This window comes from Bemisia tabaci, chromosome 4 (assembly GCF_918797505.1).
Source record: "Bemisia tabaci chromosome 4, PGI_BMITA_v3".
Lineage (NCBI taxonomy): Eukaryota > Metazoa > Arthropoda > Insecta > Hemiptera > Aleyrodidae > Bemisia > Bemisia tabaci.
In genome coordinates, this window is record NC_092796.1 from 11,059,307 (window position 1) to 11,079,577 (window position 20,271).

The 20,271-nt window shown below is 35.2% G+C and overlaps 1 protein-coding gene across 1 annotated transcript in view; it reads left to right on the forward strand.

The window, feature by feature from the left end:
* LOC109033440 (RNA helicase aquarius) overlaps window positions 1-17,907 on the forward strand; it is a 50,348-nt gene extending 32,441 nt beyond the window's left edge. The window contains exons 7-25 of the mRNA XM_019046054.2: window positions 2,322-2,435; window positions 3,068-3,171; window positions 3,579-3,690; window positions 4,403-4,616; window positions 5,208-5,256; window positions 5,840-5,937; window positions 6,351-6,488; window positions 6,889-7,106; window positions 7,773-7,942; window positions 8,539-8,670; window positions 9,657-9,818; window positions 10,765-11,055; window positions 11,692-11,881; window positions 12,241-12,526; window positions 13,467-13,734; window positions 14,473-14,644; window positions 15,011-15,181; window positions 15,719-15,916; window positions 17,510-17,907. Of these exons, the coding sequence (XP_018901599.2) occupies window positions 2,322-2,435; window positions 3,068-3,171; window positions 3,579-3,690; window positions 4,403-4,616; window positions 5,208-5,256; window positions 5,840-5,937; window positions 6,351-6,488; window positions 6,889-7,106; window positions 7,773-7,942; window positions 8,539-8,670; window positions 9,657-9,818; window positions 10,765-11,055; window positions 11,692-11,881; window positions 12,241-12,526; window positions 13,467-13,734; window positions 14,473-14,644; window positions 15,011-15,181; window positions 15,719-15,916; window positions 17,510-17,674 (3,252 nt within the window). The 3' untranslated portion in view covers window positions 17,675-17,907. The remainder of the gene's footprint in view (window positions 1-2,321; window positions 2,436-3,067; window positions 3,172-3,578; window positions 3,691-4,402; window positions 4,617-5,207; window positions 5,257-5,839; window positions 5,938-6,350; window positions 6,489-6,888; window positions 7,107-7,772; window positions 7,943-8,538; window positions 8,671-9,656; window positions 9,819-10,764; window positions 11,056-11,691; window positions 11,882-12,240; window positions 12,527-13,466; window positions 13,735-14,472; window positions 14,645-15,010; window positions 15,182-15,718; window positions 15,917-17,509) is intronic.
* The last annotated feature ends 2,364 nt before the right edge of the window (window positions 17,908-20,271 follow it).

Below are 20,271 nucleotides of genomic sequence, written 5' to 3' on the forward strand. Positions count from 1 at the left end.
ATGATAAGAACACCGTGTTCTCCTTCATTTTGTGGATATGCAATTTTATTATCTTGGAGGTCAAAATATTTGTATACACGTGTTTCGGCCCCTCCAGCTTTTCTACTCTGCGTTAAAGTCTCTGAGTAGTCTGAGTCAGCGGAAACTATTATCTATTCGGGAAATGTCGGACGTTATCTTGCTGTATGCTTCGCTGGAGGACAATGTGTGACTTATTGGTAGAACTAGTATAATTTTAGTTTGCCTTCAATTTCGCCGGATAGGCAACATACCTTCAGAGGAGCACGAATAGTCATCCACTCAAAAAACGTGGTATTAGTTCGATTTCTATACTTGTGTGTGCCGGCCGATCGGTAAATATCGTTTACTTCAAGTTTGCCTTCAATGTCCCTGGGTATGCAAAATGAAATGCTACTAGATTAAGCTCTATTCCTCGCTGGGACCAACTTAGGAATCTATCGATGTTCTTGTTCTCACTTGAAGCACGCCTTCAATTTTACTGCAAACGCAACAAACTTAGAGAGGAGCATAAACGGTCACAATTTCAACATTCATTTCGCTCTATGTGTAGTTTTTGAAGACGCCCTGGAAAAAGAAACACATTGGATCTAGAGTCCAGACTCTTGGAAACATTGACAAGAAAAAATACTCTTGATTCAATCGGAGTTTTGCTTGAATCAAAACGAAATCCGCTTTAATTAAGAGGCTTGGTTTTTTATTTAAGCTAGATTCTGATAGAATCATGAGAACTTTTTCTTGTCGATGTTTTTTAGAGTCTGGACTCTAGATCCGATGTGGTTTTCTTTCAGTGCGCTAAAAATCAAAGTGACGACCCTACTTTTCCCATAATCGCGTATTCACCCTTCAACGCATCGTGCAAAAAAGGGGAAGTTTCCAACGAAAATCGGCGACGTGCAGTAGACTTTAATCGGGTTGTCGGGGATGATGGTCGTCGACTGCATAAGTGGGTATCGGAAGCTCGAGACAAAACAAAGGGGTAAAATCAGAAGAGGAGAGTGTAAGCTGCATTTAATACTTCCTCGCTAATAAAACGAGAGAGCACGGGCGCGCGGATTATACGGGGCGCGATGAACTCGATACCACGAGTGCCTCAGCTCTTTATTTGGCTTCCAAGGTTAACAATAGGCACTTGCTCGTTTAGCACGAGGGGTGGAAAAAAAGACCCCCGAAGCAGTATAGATACAAAATCAATTATTTCCCTGACAATTAATAATGATATTGCGGTTTGTTCAAGTGTGACCGCGAACGGATACTTATGATTGTATTTCGTTTATGCAAGTACCGAATTTTGATCGCGTATCGACTTATTTTGTCACCCCCGAGCACTTGAGGGCGCATATCGAAAACCACGAATTTTTGCGCTCAAGCGACGAAATTTCGTCTGTTTCATCTGTTTCCCAAGTAGCAGTGGTCGCGATAAATAGCGATTTTTAATGCTACTTGGGTTAATCCGACGAAAGTAAGTAATGACGAGATCCTAGATTTCGTGCGGTTGGAAATCATTTTCCTTAAAATTTTCATCAAAAGCATTAGATTAAATTGCGTAGAAAATTCTCTGAAGACTGATAAATTAAGAGTTAACACATCTTCCAGGAAATCTTTAGTTGGAGGAAATTTGACAATGCTCGGGGGTTCATACATGTCGTTTCAACCCTTACCTAACGATTCTGCATTGATAACCGAGACTAGGACGATGACATTGGCAATAACACCTCGATGCGACTATTCGTGCTCTATGGACATCCGTGTTGCATACTAAAAATTGAAGGCGCTCTGCTGCTCTGCCCATGGCATGCGGGCGCATGCGAGCAGTGCTGTCACGCTGTCACGATTCTGTTTGGCGGTGGGATATAATATCTTGATGTGTGGAAATGAAGTAAAAACATCGTTACTTGTCCTCTTGCCTCAGTTTTTATCGGATCATTCGATCTTGCGTCGTATTCTTAACGGCGCGCCACATGCTGCTGCGTGTCACTGCTTCATGGACGAAAGTGGCCAGAGCGCCTTCCATTTTTTCACATGCAACACGCGTGTTCATAGAGTACGAATAGTTGTATCATATCAAGGCGTTATTATTAACAACATTGAATGCGTTACCGTTAAATGGTGTATTTTTTATATCTTGTTCTTCTTGAAATTACAAAGATGTTATATCACATTTCCATGCATCAGACCTCCTTGAGCATAATTTTCCACACATTTTTATTTATATATTTTTATATTTTATTTTCTCTCTTCTAGTGCATCATTATTTTTTTCCATTTTTAATTCTATCCATAAAATGTATCTATTTGTTTCAGTTGTTGAAAATCTTGAAATTTTATGCGAGATTTGAAATCAGTGATGAAACGGGCGATCCTCTTACCGACCATGACATGACTCAAATTCATTATTCGAATATAGTTTCCCTACAGGTAAGTCAACGGTTTTCTCATTATCCCTAATAATTTCAATTTTTTATCATCAATATTTCATCATTATGATTATCTATCTCTTTATTTTATTTATTCATTTCATTTTATTATTTCTTTTATAAGTCGTGCTTTTTGTTAAGTTTCTTTGTATGAAGAAAAAAAAATGTATTTTTTTCTATTTTTAGAGATCTCATTGTATGAATCTCGTGTAATTTTCCCAATCTCTAATTTTCCCTTCTCCTTTCTTTCTCTTTTTAAAATTGTTAATCTCTTTAAAATGATTTTGATTTATGAGACACCAAGCACTTAAATTTCCTGGAGTATCTTCAGCAGACTTGCCTAAAAGCATTTTTGATGTCCAAAAAGAAGAAAAAACACTATCTCTCCGTAACAAGTTGGTTTTCAGTAATAATGATGGGCTTGTTTTTTCTGCAGCTCAAGTGTGTGAGAAACTACCAAATAAATAGCCTCACCTTTTCTGCGTCCAGTGATTACAAGGAGTTAAATCTGTATAATTCTGAAAACAATGAATTGAGAATAAAGTATGTTGATTCAAACTATATTTTACTTTATTCAGCAAATAAAACCTCTTTTATTCATTTTCTTACCTATTCTCTTTTGATTTCTTTCAGAGAGCTGCTTTTGTGAAATTTCCCGAACTACGTAGTTTCTCCCTATCCAATGTCGCCCGTGTAGACACTAGAGAAGATCTTATAAAACATTTTGGACCCCTCAGGTAAGTCTAACATCATAATATAACTATGAAGAGGGATTTTTCATCTGCTCTTTTTCCTGTTAGCAATTTGCATTCTCTGGGTTCCACAAGCATCATGCATCATGAATTTAAGTCAAGGATGTATGAAAGTAGTACTCAAAAATAAAGGCTATCAAGAATGCACCATGAAAATTTCTTCAGAAAATTCTCCCTAGAAATTCACTCTACCTTTTATTGAAGTTAGTTCTCAGTATATTCAATGCATCATAGGAATTATTTAATGTAACACTGATTAAACAAAAAAATTCGATTCCCTACACACTCATGTATGATATGATCATAATTTTACCCATAATCATTTCTGTCATCTCTCGTTTTTATTCTTTCTTTTTTCAATATTTGATTAATTGCTTTTTCCTCTGATTCAGTGAGCCGCAACTTCAAGCAATCGCAAGATATTTGTATTTACTTCCTCCAGCGGAACGATCGGCTCTTGAAAATTGGTACCGTTTAGATAAGCAATTTCTCCTTGAGTTGTTGGTAAGTTTTCTTAATATTTTTCGCCTAGTATTTTTTTTTTTTTAAAAAAATGTGTGATATTATATTTTTGCAAAAATCTTCCTTTATAAATTTGAAGGAATGGAAAAGAAACATCAGTATTAGGTATCGTCTCCATACATAAAAGTTTCTGTTTGATATAATTTAAAAAGAAAAATGAGTGTTTTTTGTCTTTCTGGTGTATCTTCTAAGTGCATTTTTCTAGAAAACTAAATCATACTCATATAAAAAAATAACTGATAATAAGTTAGCTGAATTCATGCGTAGCAAACTTTGTATTTGAAAAGTTATGACCAGGAAACTCAGATATTCATTTGCCCAAGTTTAAAAAAGAGGTTAATGTACTTGGTTTAATCCTCTCCTGGAAATGTTTCACAATGGAATTAAATCAATCCACTCATACTTTTTCTTGGGTACAGGAAAAGTTTTAAAACCTATCCTCTCCAAATGTTGAAAGAGGGGTTTGTCAGATTCTCCCTCGAGAGAGAGGAATCAAAGAATTTAATTAGAAATTGGTACGCTTAGAGTGCCATAGTTACTAAAATTCTCAGCCGCTTGGGTTACTTTGTATTGTCACAAGCTATTTTTTTCTCCTCTGGGCATGAACTGTTATCGCAACACTTCAGTCCAGAAGGAACTGACATCTCCTTTTCATTTTTCAAATATTTACTATTTTTTGCATTTTGCTTTGCAGATCTCTCGTCATGAAAGACGAGTGTCACAATTGGAGGATCTGAATTCAATGCCACTTTATCCAACTGAAGAAATCACTTGGAATGAGAGCGTTGTGCCAACAGAATATTTCTCTGGAGAAGGATGTCTTGCACTCCCTAAACTTAACCTACAGTTCCTTACTTTGCATGATTATTTATTGAGAAATTTCAATTTGTTCCGGCTTGAATCAACATGTAAGTTTTATTTTTTTATTTTCCTCCATTTTGTTGTGTCTGTCAGAATCGATTAAAAATACAAAAATCTTCTCAAAAGAGATAAGATTCTTATTGCAATGTGATACAAACTCTCTTGAAAGTAAACTTTTCAAATGTTTCCGATACACAGCCTAAATTAAGGGATGCTATTCAGTTCAGTGATAGCATAGAGCAACACGGAGACATTTTTATGAAGCTCATAATTCTCGGATATAATTTTAAAGAAGAATTATTCATGAGAAGTACCCAACAAAAGCATACAGTCAAATGTTTATATTATTTTCCTGTAAATCAATAAACCTTAAACTTCAAAACTCATAGAGATTGTAATATTATCCTCTGTTTTTTATGTCTTTTGAATTGATTGTAAAAAAAATGAAAACTGTCCAAACTATAGGGGCTAGTTAAAAAGAGTAGTGAGAACATGTGATCTGTTGATATAATAAATGATTCTCTTTTAGAACGTTTCCTTTGTCATTGAATTTTGCAAGTACCTCATTATGAGATTGGTGTCTTGAATCCTTGAGGTGTATTTTCATTTAATTATTTGTCATTTTTTTTTGTGTTCAGATGAAATCCGTCAAGACGTTGAAGATGCGGTTACAAAATTAAGTCCATGGTAAGTTATGTCACTTTTTTCCGAAATGTATATCTTCAGTCAGTGTTTGCTAATTCCTTCTTTGAATTCATAAATTAGTGGTGAAATTAAAAAAATATGAATCTTGATTGCTGCGTTTCAAGATTTTCTCTCATTCTTCTGCTTTCTTTTCTTTTCTTCTTTTTTTTTTGAATAAAACCAACAAATGCTCTTCTGTGACAATTCTAGAGAAGCTTCTTTGTTTATTATTTAAAAATTATGAAAAAATTCATAAACCGGAATTAGTTGGTTTTTCCTGCGTTAAAAGTACATTGTTGCGTAAAGTTTGTAAAAATACGTAGAATTGTTGAATGGTAAACTAGGTGTTTCTTACTGTGTACGTTTCTCTAGTCACCATTGAACTGCAGATCCATAGAAGGTGTTTACTTGAGTTTTTTAAATAATTTTTATCTTAAGGCTCTCGAAAACTCATTGAATTCATAGAAATAGCTTTTCCTTTTATTGGTTACAACATGATGGACCACAAAAAAATGTTGAAGACTGAAAGGAATTTTAACTAATTTTAATGCAATCTACTAATACTGTACTTTACTTTCCAATCTAGGAAAGCTGAAGATGGCTCAACATTCTTTGGAGGTTGGGCTCGCATGGCTCAACCTATCGTTCGATTTTGTGTTGTTGAGGTTGCAAAGCCCAATATCGGTGAGTAAACTTTAAAAATGAATCTGCTAACTATAGAAACCTCAATTATTAATCACAAAATTTTAAGAAATGTTAACACAAAATTAAAAAACTCCCTCTATATTTTATATGGCATCAAACATTTTTATGTATTTGATCATAAAATTGTATGAATCAACTCTGACATGACTTAATGAGTTTGCATTTGACTTGTAAATTGATGAGATCTTTCTTTCTCTCTCATTTGATCTAAATTATGAAGATACCTAAGTAATCAAATTATGTATGTACCCTCAATTGGCAAGCATGGTATGCTCCTCTCTTATCGCTCTCTCTCCTTTTATTTTAGCAACAAAAACCCATTCAATGTGTAAGAGGTGAACATATTATCTTACTGATATTCAATAATTAAAATTTGTACTCTTCTTCTTCAGGTGAAAAGCAACCATCCAGAGTACGTGCTGACGTAACTGTCAATCTCAACGTCAGGAGAGATGTCAAAGGTGAATGGGAAAATTTAAGGAAACATGATGTCTGTTTCCTTCTAACAGTGCGACCACCACTTCCCATAGGTTTGTAGAGTTTTACGATTCGATCCATACTATAAACTTTTATTGCGCTAAACGCCTTTTTTCTGTAATATTTGAATCTAATTTTAAATTTATTTTGTAGATCGTTTTAACCACTCTTGAATTTTCATTTCTATTATTGTACAATTTTAGAACTAAATCATAGCTGTCTCTCTCACTTTGTTTGATTTTGATGTAATTTTATGGCGAATTTTAATTCATGCCATTATTAAGAAGTTCCAGATTAATTTTTTTTTTGTTCTTTTTTCATGCACATTGTCATTGTAATGAAGGTGTGAAGGTAATGAATGTGTTTAAACTTAAGCTTCCAATTTTATTTAAGTCATGGAAACACCATACTACTTTACCTCTAACTAAGTCTTTATATTCTCTCTTTGAATAGGAACCAAAATTGATCCAAACGGACAAATAGTTGAACAAACTGGTTTAATCTATTTGAGAGGTTGTGAAATGGAAGGCATGTTGGATGCAAATGGCCGTGTGATTGAGGAAGGACCAGAACCACGGCCAGAGTTACCCGGTGATAATAGAACATTCCGTGTGATGTTAGATGCTAATCAATACTACCAAGACATGGAAAATGTCTCAGCAGGTCATGAGGTAATAGAAATTTTTAAAAAAAAATCCTTTTTTCCCCTCAAGTCTTCATATCAGCACCCTGGAGCAAAAAGGTCATCAACTCCGTTTTAGTCATTTCGAGATATCAGAGGAAAACTGCGGGTCGGCCCCATCGATCCCAATGTGAATCGCAATATTTGAAATTCTGTATCTGTTAACGGGCATCAGATAAGACTGCCAAATTTTTCACTCCGTTAATGGAGGTTTTAAAACACCAAGTACTCGATTTTTCCAACAATGTGATTTGGGCACCTTTTGGCTCTGGGGCATTGATATGAAATGAGAAGTTTCTTCTCTTGACAACATTTTTTTTGGATCGTAATTTAATGTATTTTGAAGGCCATAAAAGGAGTAATATTATTTATATTAAAAAAATGCTATAATTTCTTACACACTGAAAAACATATTGTGGTATCTAAGGAAGACCGTCCGTGACCTATGCTGAAATTGATATAATTACATACAGGCTAAAAACTAGCCACAAAATTTTTGACGTCATTTCACATCAATTTTATTTTACTTGCTACACTCTTTTGATTGCCAATGCAACCACTGTACATTATGTTACCGATATTTGACTTATTTCTCGTATTTTACCTCATCTTCCCATGTTCTATACCATAATCCATTTTTCTGTTCATTGTTCAGGATGTGTATGAAACTTTCAACATTATTATCCGTCGGAAACCGAAAGAAAACAACTTCAAAGCTGTATTAGAAACAATTCGCGAGTTGATGAACACGGAATGTGTTGTTCCTGAGTGGCTGCATGATATCATCCTGGGATATGGAGATCCAGGAGCAGCTCAGTACTTCAAGTAAGTATATTTTGTAAATTTTATTTTAGGAGAAGATTGGAAGTTATTCATTTTCAAATTTTGTACAAGCGATTTTACTATTTAATCGTAATTTCTCAATTCTTAAATCTTTGAAGCACATCCTTCAATGACATCATCAAGGTATTTTACCCATGATGTCTTCACTTCAGCCACTGATCAGTGGCATGGCTTGCTTTACGATATATTGATTGATCTTCCATCAACAACAATAGAAAAGGATCAATAAACAGGGTGTTCGCAACGAACACCTTAATAATCGATCCTTTACCACAACTTCAAACAGAGAAATATCGATAATCGATCATTCACGCCTCGCTACTGCCACTGATGCAACTGGGACAGAGGTCTACAAGGAGGCCTGCGTTAGCAGGTAATAGCTGAAAGCCAAATGAATCCTGGAAGCAGCAAGTAGCTGATGCCACTGTTATTAGGGGAATGAAAACAGTGGATAGGGAAGGAAATTAAGGAATTTCCTCCAAAAAATGTATTTCATCTGTATAAAAAGTTGAAGTAATATAATCTCATTAGTTTTTTTTTTTTACCTTGAGCAATAAAATTTCTTGCAATTTTTACAGATTGCCATTCGAAGTTGCCACCATGGATTTTAATGACACATTTCTGAATATGGACCATCTCAGAGCAAGTTTTCCTAATTATCAAATCAAAACAAATGTTAATGATCCAAAGAAATTAGTTCCTCCGTTCAGGTACTTAATACTTATTTTTACACCCATTACTCTCAATTTTTGTTTGATAGTTTCTTTATTTTTTAAAAATACGTCAGTTCATTAAGAAAAAAATTGAAGGGCATAATTCAGTTTAGAATAAGTAATTTTCAAAACTTATTTTTTTTAAATTTTAAAATTGTTTCATCAATCTTTGCATAGAAGCTCTAATTTAATTTTAATTTTTAGGCACTTGCTTAAAATGAGAAAAACCCTGTGCTTAATTTACATTTTTTTCAATTTTTTTTTTAGGAGAAAAAGTTTTTCCTAAAAATGTAGCAGAATTCTTCCACTCATTTATGTGCAGAGCAGATCAGAAATATTTAATTGTATTAGAATGGGTACTCAAGGGTACTTGATGAAAGAAAATAGCACATCACTTTCGCTGGATTTTTAGTCATTGATAATTTTTAGTCATGTTGAGTATCTATTACTTAATTTGAAAGGATCTATTTTATTTACTGCAAATATGCAGATCTCAAAATCATTGGTATCTATGACCATTCGTGGAAAGAGAGAACACCCAAAACATCCCAATTAAGCCATTGTTAATTAAGGAGTATTCTACGAACATTTTTAGTTAGGAATCGCCCATAAATGTCAATCCTGAGTCATGGTTTGATATTAGCAGTTCAAAAAAAGTTGCCTTAAGAAGAAAACTATTTAAACTTCTAATTTTCCATGTTTAGGATGCTAAATTGCCAGATTATTATGTAGTGTTACGCTCTCAATTAGCACAAAAATGACCTTAACTGCTTGCTACTTCCTCTCATGAACACAAGAGAATCCTCTGCTGAATCTGATTTTTCTCTCCTCCATGATTAAAATTGTTCCATCGAAAATTTTACCTCTGTGGACTAAAGTTCTTTTTCTTGCAGACAGTCATATTTTGATTTCTATGCAAATTATGTATCTTTTCATCTTTTTATCAAATTTTTTCTTCTTTAAAAATTATGAATGTTCTCTAGGTTGACTTTCACCGATGTTCTTGCTCGAAAAAAGAAACGTGACGCTGACAGTGATGATAGTGAAGATGAGTCTAGCGATGAAGAGATGGAGGAGAAGGCTATCATTGTTGAACCACATATAATTCCAAACCGTGGCCCGTATCTTTTTAATGCTCCCAAAAAGTTAGTAGCCCATCTTATCATCTCATTATAGATGTTATTCTCACGAAGATCAAAACCTTTTAAGTGTCTACAGAAGGTATCAAATAATAACTTATAGGGTGTCATCCTATCATTGAAACAAGCTAAAATGGCTCTGCTAATACAACATTAGTCATGATCATTCATTTATTAATGGCTCAAAGCTTGCAATGCATGATCTCCTTGCAACTTACTCTCAGTGTTTGCATGGTGCCTCCTAATTATTGATCTACTTAACAATTTATGGGCTGGACCTACTTATACTGGTATAGTTTCATAATAATCATCATAGTTTTGAAGAAAATGCAACCCTAAGATATAATCAATTAATTATTCCTGTTAAGAATTAAATGTGCTAACAATTGCACAGTGATGCTGAAGTCAACAAATCTGTATCTATTTTGGAGCGCTTTGAAATCACTGACAATGTTTTTTTGTTTTACTTCAGAGAAAACTAACTAAAGTATATCCTTTAAATTTATCCTTTTTGTTAATATTTTTGAATAAGTGAAGAAACTTCACAGAAGACCTCAAGAAAAAATGTTAATCAGTTTTTTTCAAAAAAATGAAACATGAGCTACGATCGTAATGTTGCAATTGGAGATTTGCATTTATCAACTTTAGCCACTGAATCATCATTTTAAGGAAAGAAAATGAAAATTTATCAATTTCTGATTACTTTTCTGATTCTTTTCACAATTATCTGAGTTTTATCCAAAATCTTTTTCCCAAGAAAAGTGTCAACTCAAAATTTTTCACAGAAATTTTTTGGGAGAATGAGCTTTTTTAGGCTCAGATGGGCAATTTCCTTCAGAATAAGATTCTGTTTAAGAATGATCAAGGCCCTCAAAATAAAAAATATTTTGCAGTAGATGGAAGATCTGTTCTATCAACCTCAAAGACTGATATCCAACTCTTATTTTCATAGGAACTCAATTCTGTTCACACCGACTCAAGTTGAAGCCATAAGATCCGGCATGCAACCTGGTTTAACACTTGTCGTGGGACCTCCCGGTACAGGAAAAACAGATGTTGCTGTGCAGATTATTTCTAATATATACCATAACTTTCCAAATCAGAGGACTTTAATTGTTACGCATTCTAATCAAGCATTGAATCAGTTGTTTGAGAAGATCATTGCCCTGGATATTGATGAGCGGCATCTCCTCCGTCTTGGTCATGGTGAGGAGGCACTGGAGACTGAAAAAGATTTTAGCAGGTATGAAAATTTTGCAGTTTTGAAAATTGTATTTAATGATTATAAATTTGAAAGATGAGAGCACTTTGTACCATTATAGTTAATATTACACTTTCAACCTTATTAGCGTAAAATTCTCCTCAACTGCAAGTGATAGTAATTTTCTACTTGCAATAAATGACGAAAATACTTTTATCATTCCAGAAATATCCTGAATCTCCATATCTTTAACCTCTAATATTAACTTTAATTTCAGCATCTAAAAAATTAAATTACTGAGAATAATCTAGAATTTATATCCAGGGGCGTAGATATTCTAACCAAGCAATTATCTCACTAATGCTTAAATCAAGTGAAATAGGGAAACCCCGTAAAATTCGATAAAAAACTAAGTGCCCTGTCAGATTTGTTCAAAACTTCATTTTCTATGATGTTTTAGATAGGGAAGAACAATTTTCTGGGAATTTTTATTTCTTTCAGGGGGAACTGATTGCTAGGTTTGATTAAAAATAGGAAGAGACCTGTTAAATTTCAGGGATGGCCCAGAACTTTTTGCATCCTTGGTTATACCTACAGTAGTTTCAAAGTCTTAGTGCAATCTTCAGATATTTCAATGAAATAATAATGTATTCTTATTCATTTTTCTTTCTCTCTTAGATATGGACGTGTAAACTTCGTCCTAGCAAAACGGTTGGATCTTCTAGATGATGTGCAAAGATTGCAAGAAAGCCTGGATGTCACTGGAGATGTGGCGTACACTTGTGAGACATCAGCCCATTTCTTCCTTTATCATGTCCTGGCACGTTGGGAACGCTATCTAGCCATTGTGAAACCAGCTGATGGCAAAGTAAGTACCCACAATTTTTAGCGTAGTCTGTCTTTATTGCTCATTATAGAAGACTGAGGAGACTCGTGCCGAAAAAAATAGAAACAAGAATCATAAATAATATTGCTAATAACATTTACTTATATTTTTGTTCAAGATTCCGAAACGCCTTATCGTAAAGTTGATTTTATTAATCATAAAAATGTAAACTACTGTTTTTAAAATTTACCAGGCCTAATTTTAAAGAATTTTGTTGATATATCAACCGCAGGTTTTTTATGAACCTCTTCATAGCTCTTAAAATGTGGAGCTTCAGATAGTGTCACCAGTTTTTTTTTTTTTGTTCAGTGATTCTGATGAGTTTATTTTTTGTGTTTCAGCCGGTTCCATTGAAACTCATTAGCGATGAATTTCCATTCCACTGCTTCTTTGACAATGCGCCCAAACCATTATTCAAAGGCCGCAGCGTTGAAGAGGATTTAGAAATTGCTGAAGGTTGTTTTAGGTACATAGAGAAGATATTCCAACAGTTAGACGAATTTAGAGCCTTTGAACTGCTTAGAAGTGGTTTAGATCGGAGTAAATACTTACTTGTCAAAGAAGCCAAGATTATAGCAATGACATGTACCCATGCAGCATTGAAAAGACAGGAACTTGTGAAAATGGGTAAGTTTTTATCATAATATTCTGAGCATTTTTTCGATGTCATTAATGTTGTTATGTATCAAAATACCTTTTTTAGTTACTGTTGTAGAGACGTTGAAGTCAACGGAATATGGTACGGACCTAACCAAAACAGTATCTTAAAGAGGAGCTTTTTTCATTTTCATTTTTTTAACAAATGTACTTTCCTTCATCCAAGGTTTTTGTACAAGTCAAAATACAGGTCGTTGAAATTCATGAATTACAAAAGAATGAAGCAATCGGTAGCAATCTCATAAAATGAGTTAAAATGTATGATGAAGCAATCTTATTCAGTGGCGTGGCGTGCTTTGTGATTTATTGATTGATCCGCCATTTAAATCGTTGGAAAAGGATCGATAAACAGGGTTTTCGCAACCAACATCTTAATAATCAATTCTTCACCATAGCTTCAAATGGGGAAATATCGATAATCGATCATTCATGCCTCACCACTGCTCAGATTATAAAACCAGGCGTATACAGTTTTTAGTAAAGCATCAATTATTTCCTCTACAGCAAGTAATCTCTTGCCAATCAGAAGTCTAGGAATGTCAGACTTGAATTTACCTATCTAATTGTTTCTAAACAAGTCCTTGAGAGGGAACAGAAGCTCATTGAAGATTTTAATTATAGAGGAAGTAACATTTATGTCACAAATTTTAAGTTTTGTAAACATAGGCTTCATATAAATATGTCTGCAGGACGATTGGATCATTGCAGAACTAATGATTTTATTGTTTACAGAAAATCTCAATTGGTTTCTTTAATACAGTCATAACTGATCTTTAATATATTTTGTTCCGATGTTAAAAAAATAACTGCGGAAACATAAGGAAGGGGCACTCTAACAGTTGAAACTTCAAAGACACTCCACTCTATCACTTTTCTGATCATGTTATCATAAATTTTTCCCATTCTTCAGGTTTCAAGTATGACAACATTCTGATGGAAGAATCTGCACAAATCCTTGAGATCGAAACTTTCATCCCTCTGTTGCTTCAAAATCCAGAGGATGGATACAACAGACTTAAACGATGGATCATGATAGGAGACCACCACCAGCTTCCGCCTGTCATCAAAAACATGGCCTTCCAGAAGTACAGCAACATGGAGCAGTCTCTGTTCACAAGACTCGTTCGTTTAGGTGTCCCAACAATAGACCTTGATGCACAGGGTCGTGCCCGCTCAAGGTATTTTTTTTTTTATGAACTTGCATGAAGGATATTTTATTGTTGTAGTTGAACAGTCTCTGTATTCAAACACTATTTTTAAATGGCTAGAACAAACAGAGAAAAAACAAGCGGGAAAGTTCTAATACTGTCGTATTAGAAAAGCGCTCAGGTGTTGGTAAATGTATTTAATGAAGAAAGGACGTATATACTCCGTCGACTTGGCTGGGAAATGGAAACAAAACATCAGCTGATAGCAAACAAAGGTCACCAAGGAAACCGTAAACGCGTATTTTTGTTTCCCAAAAATGAGCTCACCGTTGAGCTCATCAGGCGCGTTTTTTTTAGGCTTCATTTGAGTTCAACGATCAATTTCGATAAGAATTACTCTACCTGCGCATTACGTTTAAGCATAAAATACAGTTTTCACAGCTTTATTTATTTTAAAAATGGACCCCCCCAAAAAGCCTACACATCGATGAGCTGGTGCGCCATTCAAACGCATTAGCACTAGTATACTAGTACTCAGAGGCAAGTCGAAATCAAAAAGCGCTGCCTATCGGCTGAGCGCTTAAAAGACAACGAAACTTTTACAATAGTTGTGATTTAGTCGTAGAAATCGTCAGTTTGCATAAATTTTTTATCTAATTTTTCATGAAGTTTGAAATGATTTATTGGTGAGTAGGCATCAAAGACTTCTTTTTTTTCCCTTTAAGAAAGTCATCTATTAATTCTTTTTTTTACTTGTTTTATTTCTAGTATTTGCAATCTGTACAACTGGCGATACAAAACGCTTGGGAATCTGGCACATATTGAAGCACGTCCTGAATACCGTGCAGCAAATGCTGGTTTTTGTTTTGATTTCCAGCTCATCAATGTAGAGGACCTAAATGGTGTTGGAGAATCTGAACCAAGTCCATATTTCTTCCAGGTGAGTTGTCTAAGGCTTGGATTTCATCTAATATCTCAGAAAGTTCATTCCTCACACAATAATAAAAAAAAAGAAGAAGAAAAAAGGAATTCTTTATTATCCTTCCAAAATTCCTAATCATTCTTTAAAAGCACCTCTAAAAATTAGTGCATTTTGTAAAACAGGAAAATTGATCAAAAAAAATTCGACAGTTTTTAGAGGTTAATCATTATTTTGCATTTACTTCTGAATGCTTCTCTTTGAGAATTAAAAATCTCGTCAGCTCCCTCACAGGTTTTTTAAATTTAATGTTATGCAATATACCGACTGATTTGATTCTTTTTGATCATTGTATTAATCGTTTCAATAATATCTGGTATTTTCTAGAACCTTGCTGAGGCCGAATATTGTGTTGCTACTTTTATGTACATGAGGCTAATTGGGTATCCGGCTGAAAAAATATCAATCTTGACAACATACAATGGACAGAAGCATTTGATTCGAGATGTCATCAATTTACGCTGTGCGAACAATGCCATGATTGGGAAACCACATAAGGTAAAGTTTCATCTCTCTTTTCATTTTCGGTTTTTCCTTTCTTAAAACTTTATGACACTAACTCTTAAGGCAAAACAACAGCAATAGAAGAATTTGAAATGGGATAGAGTCCACGCCAAACAAATTTATGCACTTTTAGACAGGAGCAGAAGATCATCTGATATCATTTTCGCATGGAAGGAAAGTAAATGCACGAGCAAGATAGCAGATGTTCTATCGCAGTCTTAAAGTGCTTAAATCTAGTCGGCACGGACTCTAACTTCATGCAAAGTAGAAAAATCTGTCAGAAAAAATATATATGTCTTACGGCTGCTTTTACAGTTCTGCTTCAGGTTAAGAAAATATTAAAGAACAAAAAAATAATTATGTATTTGATGGAAGTGTAAACTAGAAAGTTTGTAGAAGCACTGAGGAAGAAGTTTGGGTGCTCTGATGTGGCATTCTGTGTGTGTTTCTGTTCTGCTTGGTCATTTATTGATGTAAACAATTTGTATGTATACAAAAATATAATTTACCTTGAATAATTCTTGTTCACAGGTTACCACTGTAGATAAGTATCAAGGTCAACAAAATGACTACATCATTTTGTCTTTAGTGCGTACAAAAGCTGTAGGTCATTTGCGTGATGTGCGTCGTCTAGTTGTGGCAATGTCCCGAGCTCGACTGGGATTGTATATTTTTGCCAGAGTTTCACTATTTAGTAATTGCTTCGAACTCATGCCTGCTTTTCACCAGGTAAGATAGTATTAATGTCTGGTTCATCACTCTCTAGTTCTGCATGTCTTGATAGAAACCAATTTGTTTATCAGGGTGTCTGAACGTCTGCAAAGTATGAGAAAAGTGTGAAAGTTTGGAAAAGAACTGAAAAGAACTGCATAAGTGGGTAAAGCAGACGCATGATCTAAAATGTTTTGTACTATCAGTTGCCCTGTGATGTATCAAGCAAGCAGCTACTCTGTTGCGTGAAAATAAAAGATGGGAATGATGTCTGGCGTAGTAGCCATCTGATGACAGTTTGGTAGAAGAGTTTAGATGACCATGAAAAACTCCAAGTCACTTAATTTTTCATCGAAGGAAGACTCATAATTTCCTTTTCTAAAAGGTTGGAACTAAATACCTGAAAAGTTCTTAGGTGCTTAAGGCTGGTACAAGACACCCTGGTATGCTAGCGGTATGACATCTAAACAAGGACCTTTACAGGGGCTTTTCCAGGACATCTTTAATGCAAAATCTGAAAATGTAGAATGTAAAAAATCGAAACTCCTATGGCCAGAAGAATGCAACAAAATGAAATTGGCAACAGAGAGTGTTTAAGGGGCAAGTGAAAAACGCTTAAGAAAAGTTGTCTTGAAAACTTACGATAGAATCTCACATCACAGTGAAAAAGCTCAATCTGTTGGACCAAAGGTTGCAGTCACGCAGGCATTTCTCATGTTTATGATGACTGCTGAGACTTTGAGGAAAAGCTGTAAGTATCTTTAATGACGTCTCTCATCTCCCTGCAAGCGACACTCACCGAAAAACCGGTCACTATCTGTCACTTCACTATCCTGTGAGATTCTGTCGTCGGTTTTCATGGCAACTTTTTTCCAGTGTCTTTTGTAATTGCTCCTTATGTGCTCTCCATAACTGATTTCATCTCATTGCATTCTTTTTCCGGAAAAAGTTTTTGTATTATCAATTCTCTGTTATGCAGTTATGCATTCTCTGCTTTGAGCTTATTGATCATAAAAAACTGCTGCATAAATTGCTGGAAAAACCCTGGGGTTCTTTTCCACACGCCCTTTTTAAAATGGTGTTATTTTGAGTATTTTTAAGTTAGAGACTTGCGCAAGGTCTTGTTTTAAAGCCTAAGATTCAATTTAGAGCCTTGTGCAAATCGCATACTCATAGCTTCTACGGTTTACCGTACACAAAAAACGCGAAGCGCTATTTTCATAACACCCAAAGTAGTTCCTCTACTTGAGTATTTCACTGTCACTGAATCATTCTGTTTTATGAAACAACCGACCAATATCGTTCTATCAACTAATGAGAAGGATCAGTTGGAAAGGATATTTGAAACTATTATTGCAATGTAGATCATCTATCAGTGAGTCTCATAGCCTTCGAGGTGTTCATCTTTTGCTTCCCTTAATTCCGGTTGATATTCAAATCAGCCAGAATGTTGAGCTTTTAACTCTTATCTCTCACCTTACAAAGAAAGCTGTTTAGCAAATATAAAGTTCATAGGAGTCGTAGTTTTACTCAGTTTATTAGTTCTCGGAACCAAACTCCATATCCAGAGGCGTAACGTATCCCTGTTTGTTTTTTTTCAAACCATTCTAGCTGACGCAGAGACCTGTTCAGTTGCACCTGTGCACATCAGAAAGGTATGGTACTAAGCGCAGTATTACTGCTCCTCCACCACCGCCTGTTCATATCGTCGAAAATGTCAACCAAATGGCTTCCTTCGTACACATCAACATTGAAGATAAAGCTCAAAAATCATAATTATAATTTGATAATATTTTATAATAGTGTGACAGTACAAGAAAACGTTCTCAGTCTTTACATTTTCCTTTTGTGAGACTGTTGGAAATCTTTCAGAAGCTACTCTCCTTAATTGAATACTTGTTATATAAGTGTATAAAGTTTGTAAATATGCATTGTAAATACTAAACGTGTTTGAATCAATCAAAGAAAACAAGTGTGTGACTCCATTAAAATAATTTTATTTTTACAAATGCATTGTTTTTTATCTTCAATGCTCATGATAGAAGAAGCTTGAACTTTATACCACTAGTGAATAGAGTCTTTTCTTATTCAGGACGTTGAAACTTATCAACCCAGATCAAAATTAGATTTCTTAGTTTCCCACTGAGGAATTTTCAGATTTTTAAAGACAGGTGTCCCTAGTTAGTGGAGTAGAAATTGTGCAACTAATAGCGTCGAATAGTGCGTCAGTTTTTATGCCTATTATAGTATGAAATCATCATCATCGAGAAAGTGAAAAGAACAGTTTTTAAAATTTTGAGGAAAGTTGGATATGAATACAATAAGTTGTGCCTACCACTTCCAGATTTTTAAATCTATATTATAGAAACTGACACTGCGCACCAAATATTCCAGCCCTTGAGTGTGTCATGAAATAAAATCATCCAACTTTAAGGGGAAAACGGGGTTTCTGTAAAATTTTTGGGCAAACTCCTTGAAAATATGCCCAAAAAAACGGTGACATCCAATCAAATTTTAGACTCCACAGCCATGTGTTGATAGGTACTTAAAAGTGTACGCAAAATCATCGGGGAGTGTAATTGGAGGGGATTAGATATTGTCTGCATGTGACGTAACTTCCCACCCCGTGCAGTTTGAGTTAAGATTACATTTTCTTGAATTCATTTTTTTTTAAATTGAAAGAAAATTAAGCTGTCATCGTCAAGTTTTTTTCTTTTTTTTTCTTCGGCTAACTGGACGAAGTTACTAATTCTAAATCATCCACAACTATTTTTTCTCTTTTCTTCTTGAACATGTTTTTAACCTCCTTCATCCTACGGAGGCTTCAATTGTGACTCACAATTCCGATTTTTGCCTAATTGTTGATGTACCTATTTATATACTCCAGATTTTGCCTGTACTATCACTTAACTCACCAGGTGGGCCGCGAAGTGGCCAGGGGTTCAGTTCCTATTCTGCTCAAATTTGCCGCTGTAAACGACAGCACCATATGAAATATAACGTAGGTAGGTAGAAGGGACATAGCTGCTGAATTGTCCATGTTTCACACGGGGGTGTAGCTTCCAGATCGGTTCGGCGGAGTTCCGGCCGCGTGAATCGGGGGAACCCCCGCGAGAATGAAAAAATGGGGGAACCCTGTCAGATTTTTTTCGAAGTTTTCGGTTTTTTGGCGTTCATACGGTGGGGAGGCCCAACTATGTTTTCTGGAGGAAAAGTTTTTTTTTATTTTGTTTCTTTCTTTTTTCCTTCAGGAGGACGTAGTTATGAAGCTTGGTCAAAAATGGGGGTAGGTCAGTTAAATCGTCGTTTTTTGGACTAAGAACGTTACTCCATTCCAAGGTTGCAAAATTGTTGAAACACTTCCATTTTTTCCCATATTATACCTGTGAATTTTTTTCCCATTTTGTTCTGATTTTTGTATAAGTACGATCAAAAAAAAAAAAAAAAAATCGAGAAATATTCAAACAGGAAAGTCCAAAAATTTTTTGGAAAAACTGCAATTTGTGACGGAAAATTTGGCAACATTGCGATGTAATTACGTTCTTCGTCGTGAGGATAACGACGAAATGGACAACATTTTGCAATCAGGAACTAAAATTTTTGCCTCAGTTTAGAAACAACACATGTGCCTTTATGTTCCTTATGCAGATATAGGTGTTGTTATGTAACAGCCAGAAATTGAGGGGCTCGGAGGACAAGGCGCATCAGGGCAGTTTTTTCTATTTCGAGAAATACGTGTTTAAAGTTTCGAAATTACATGGAGCCATATGGCGGAAGGAAAATTCAAACTGACTTTTTAGTGCTTAAAAAGTAGAATTTGGGAGCGAATTTTTCACAGAATATGCATTAAGACCAGTTTTACTCGAAATCATTGACATCTCAATTTTTTCAAAAACTGCACTTATGCGCCTTGTCCTCCAAGCCCCTCAATCGTACTTCCTTATCGCGAAATGCAGTCCAAATGCGAGGGAAGGCCTCAAACTCTCCGCACCCCTGATTTTACAGAAATTTTCAATCCTTCATTTTCATTTCCTCCTCAAACTCGAGCGCTGATTGGCAGTCGGTCGGCCAAGTCTGATGTCAACCCCGGTATCTACGACTTATCAGCGGTCGCGGGAGGTCACGGTCGGAAATGTTGTCGGACGAGACTGGTCGGGCCGTGGCAGCGACATTGCTTGCTTTCCGGTCTATCGATTCTTCTGCCGTTTAAACCTATGGAAAATGATCGATAGACAGGGTGCTCGCAACGAACACCTTCATAATCGATTCTTTACCATTGCTTCAAATGGAGAAATATCGACCATCGATCATTCACGGTGGGTTGTCGGTGTGGTAGCCGCTGAAATTCTCAAGGCGCTTCCATCAACATCGCA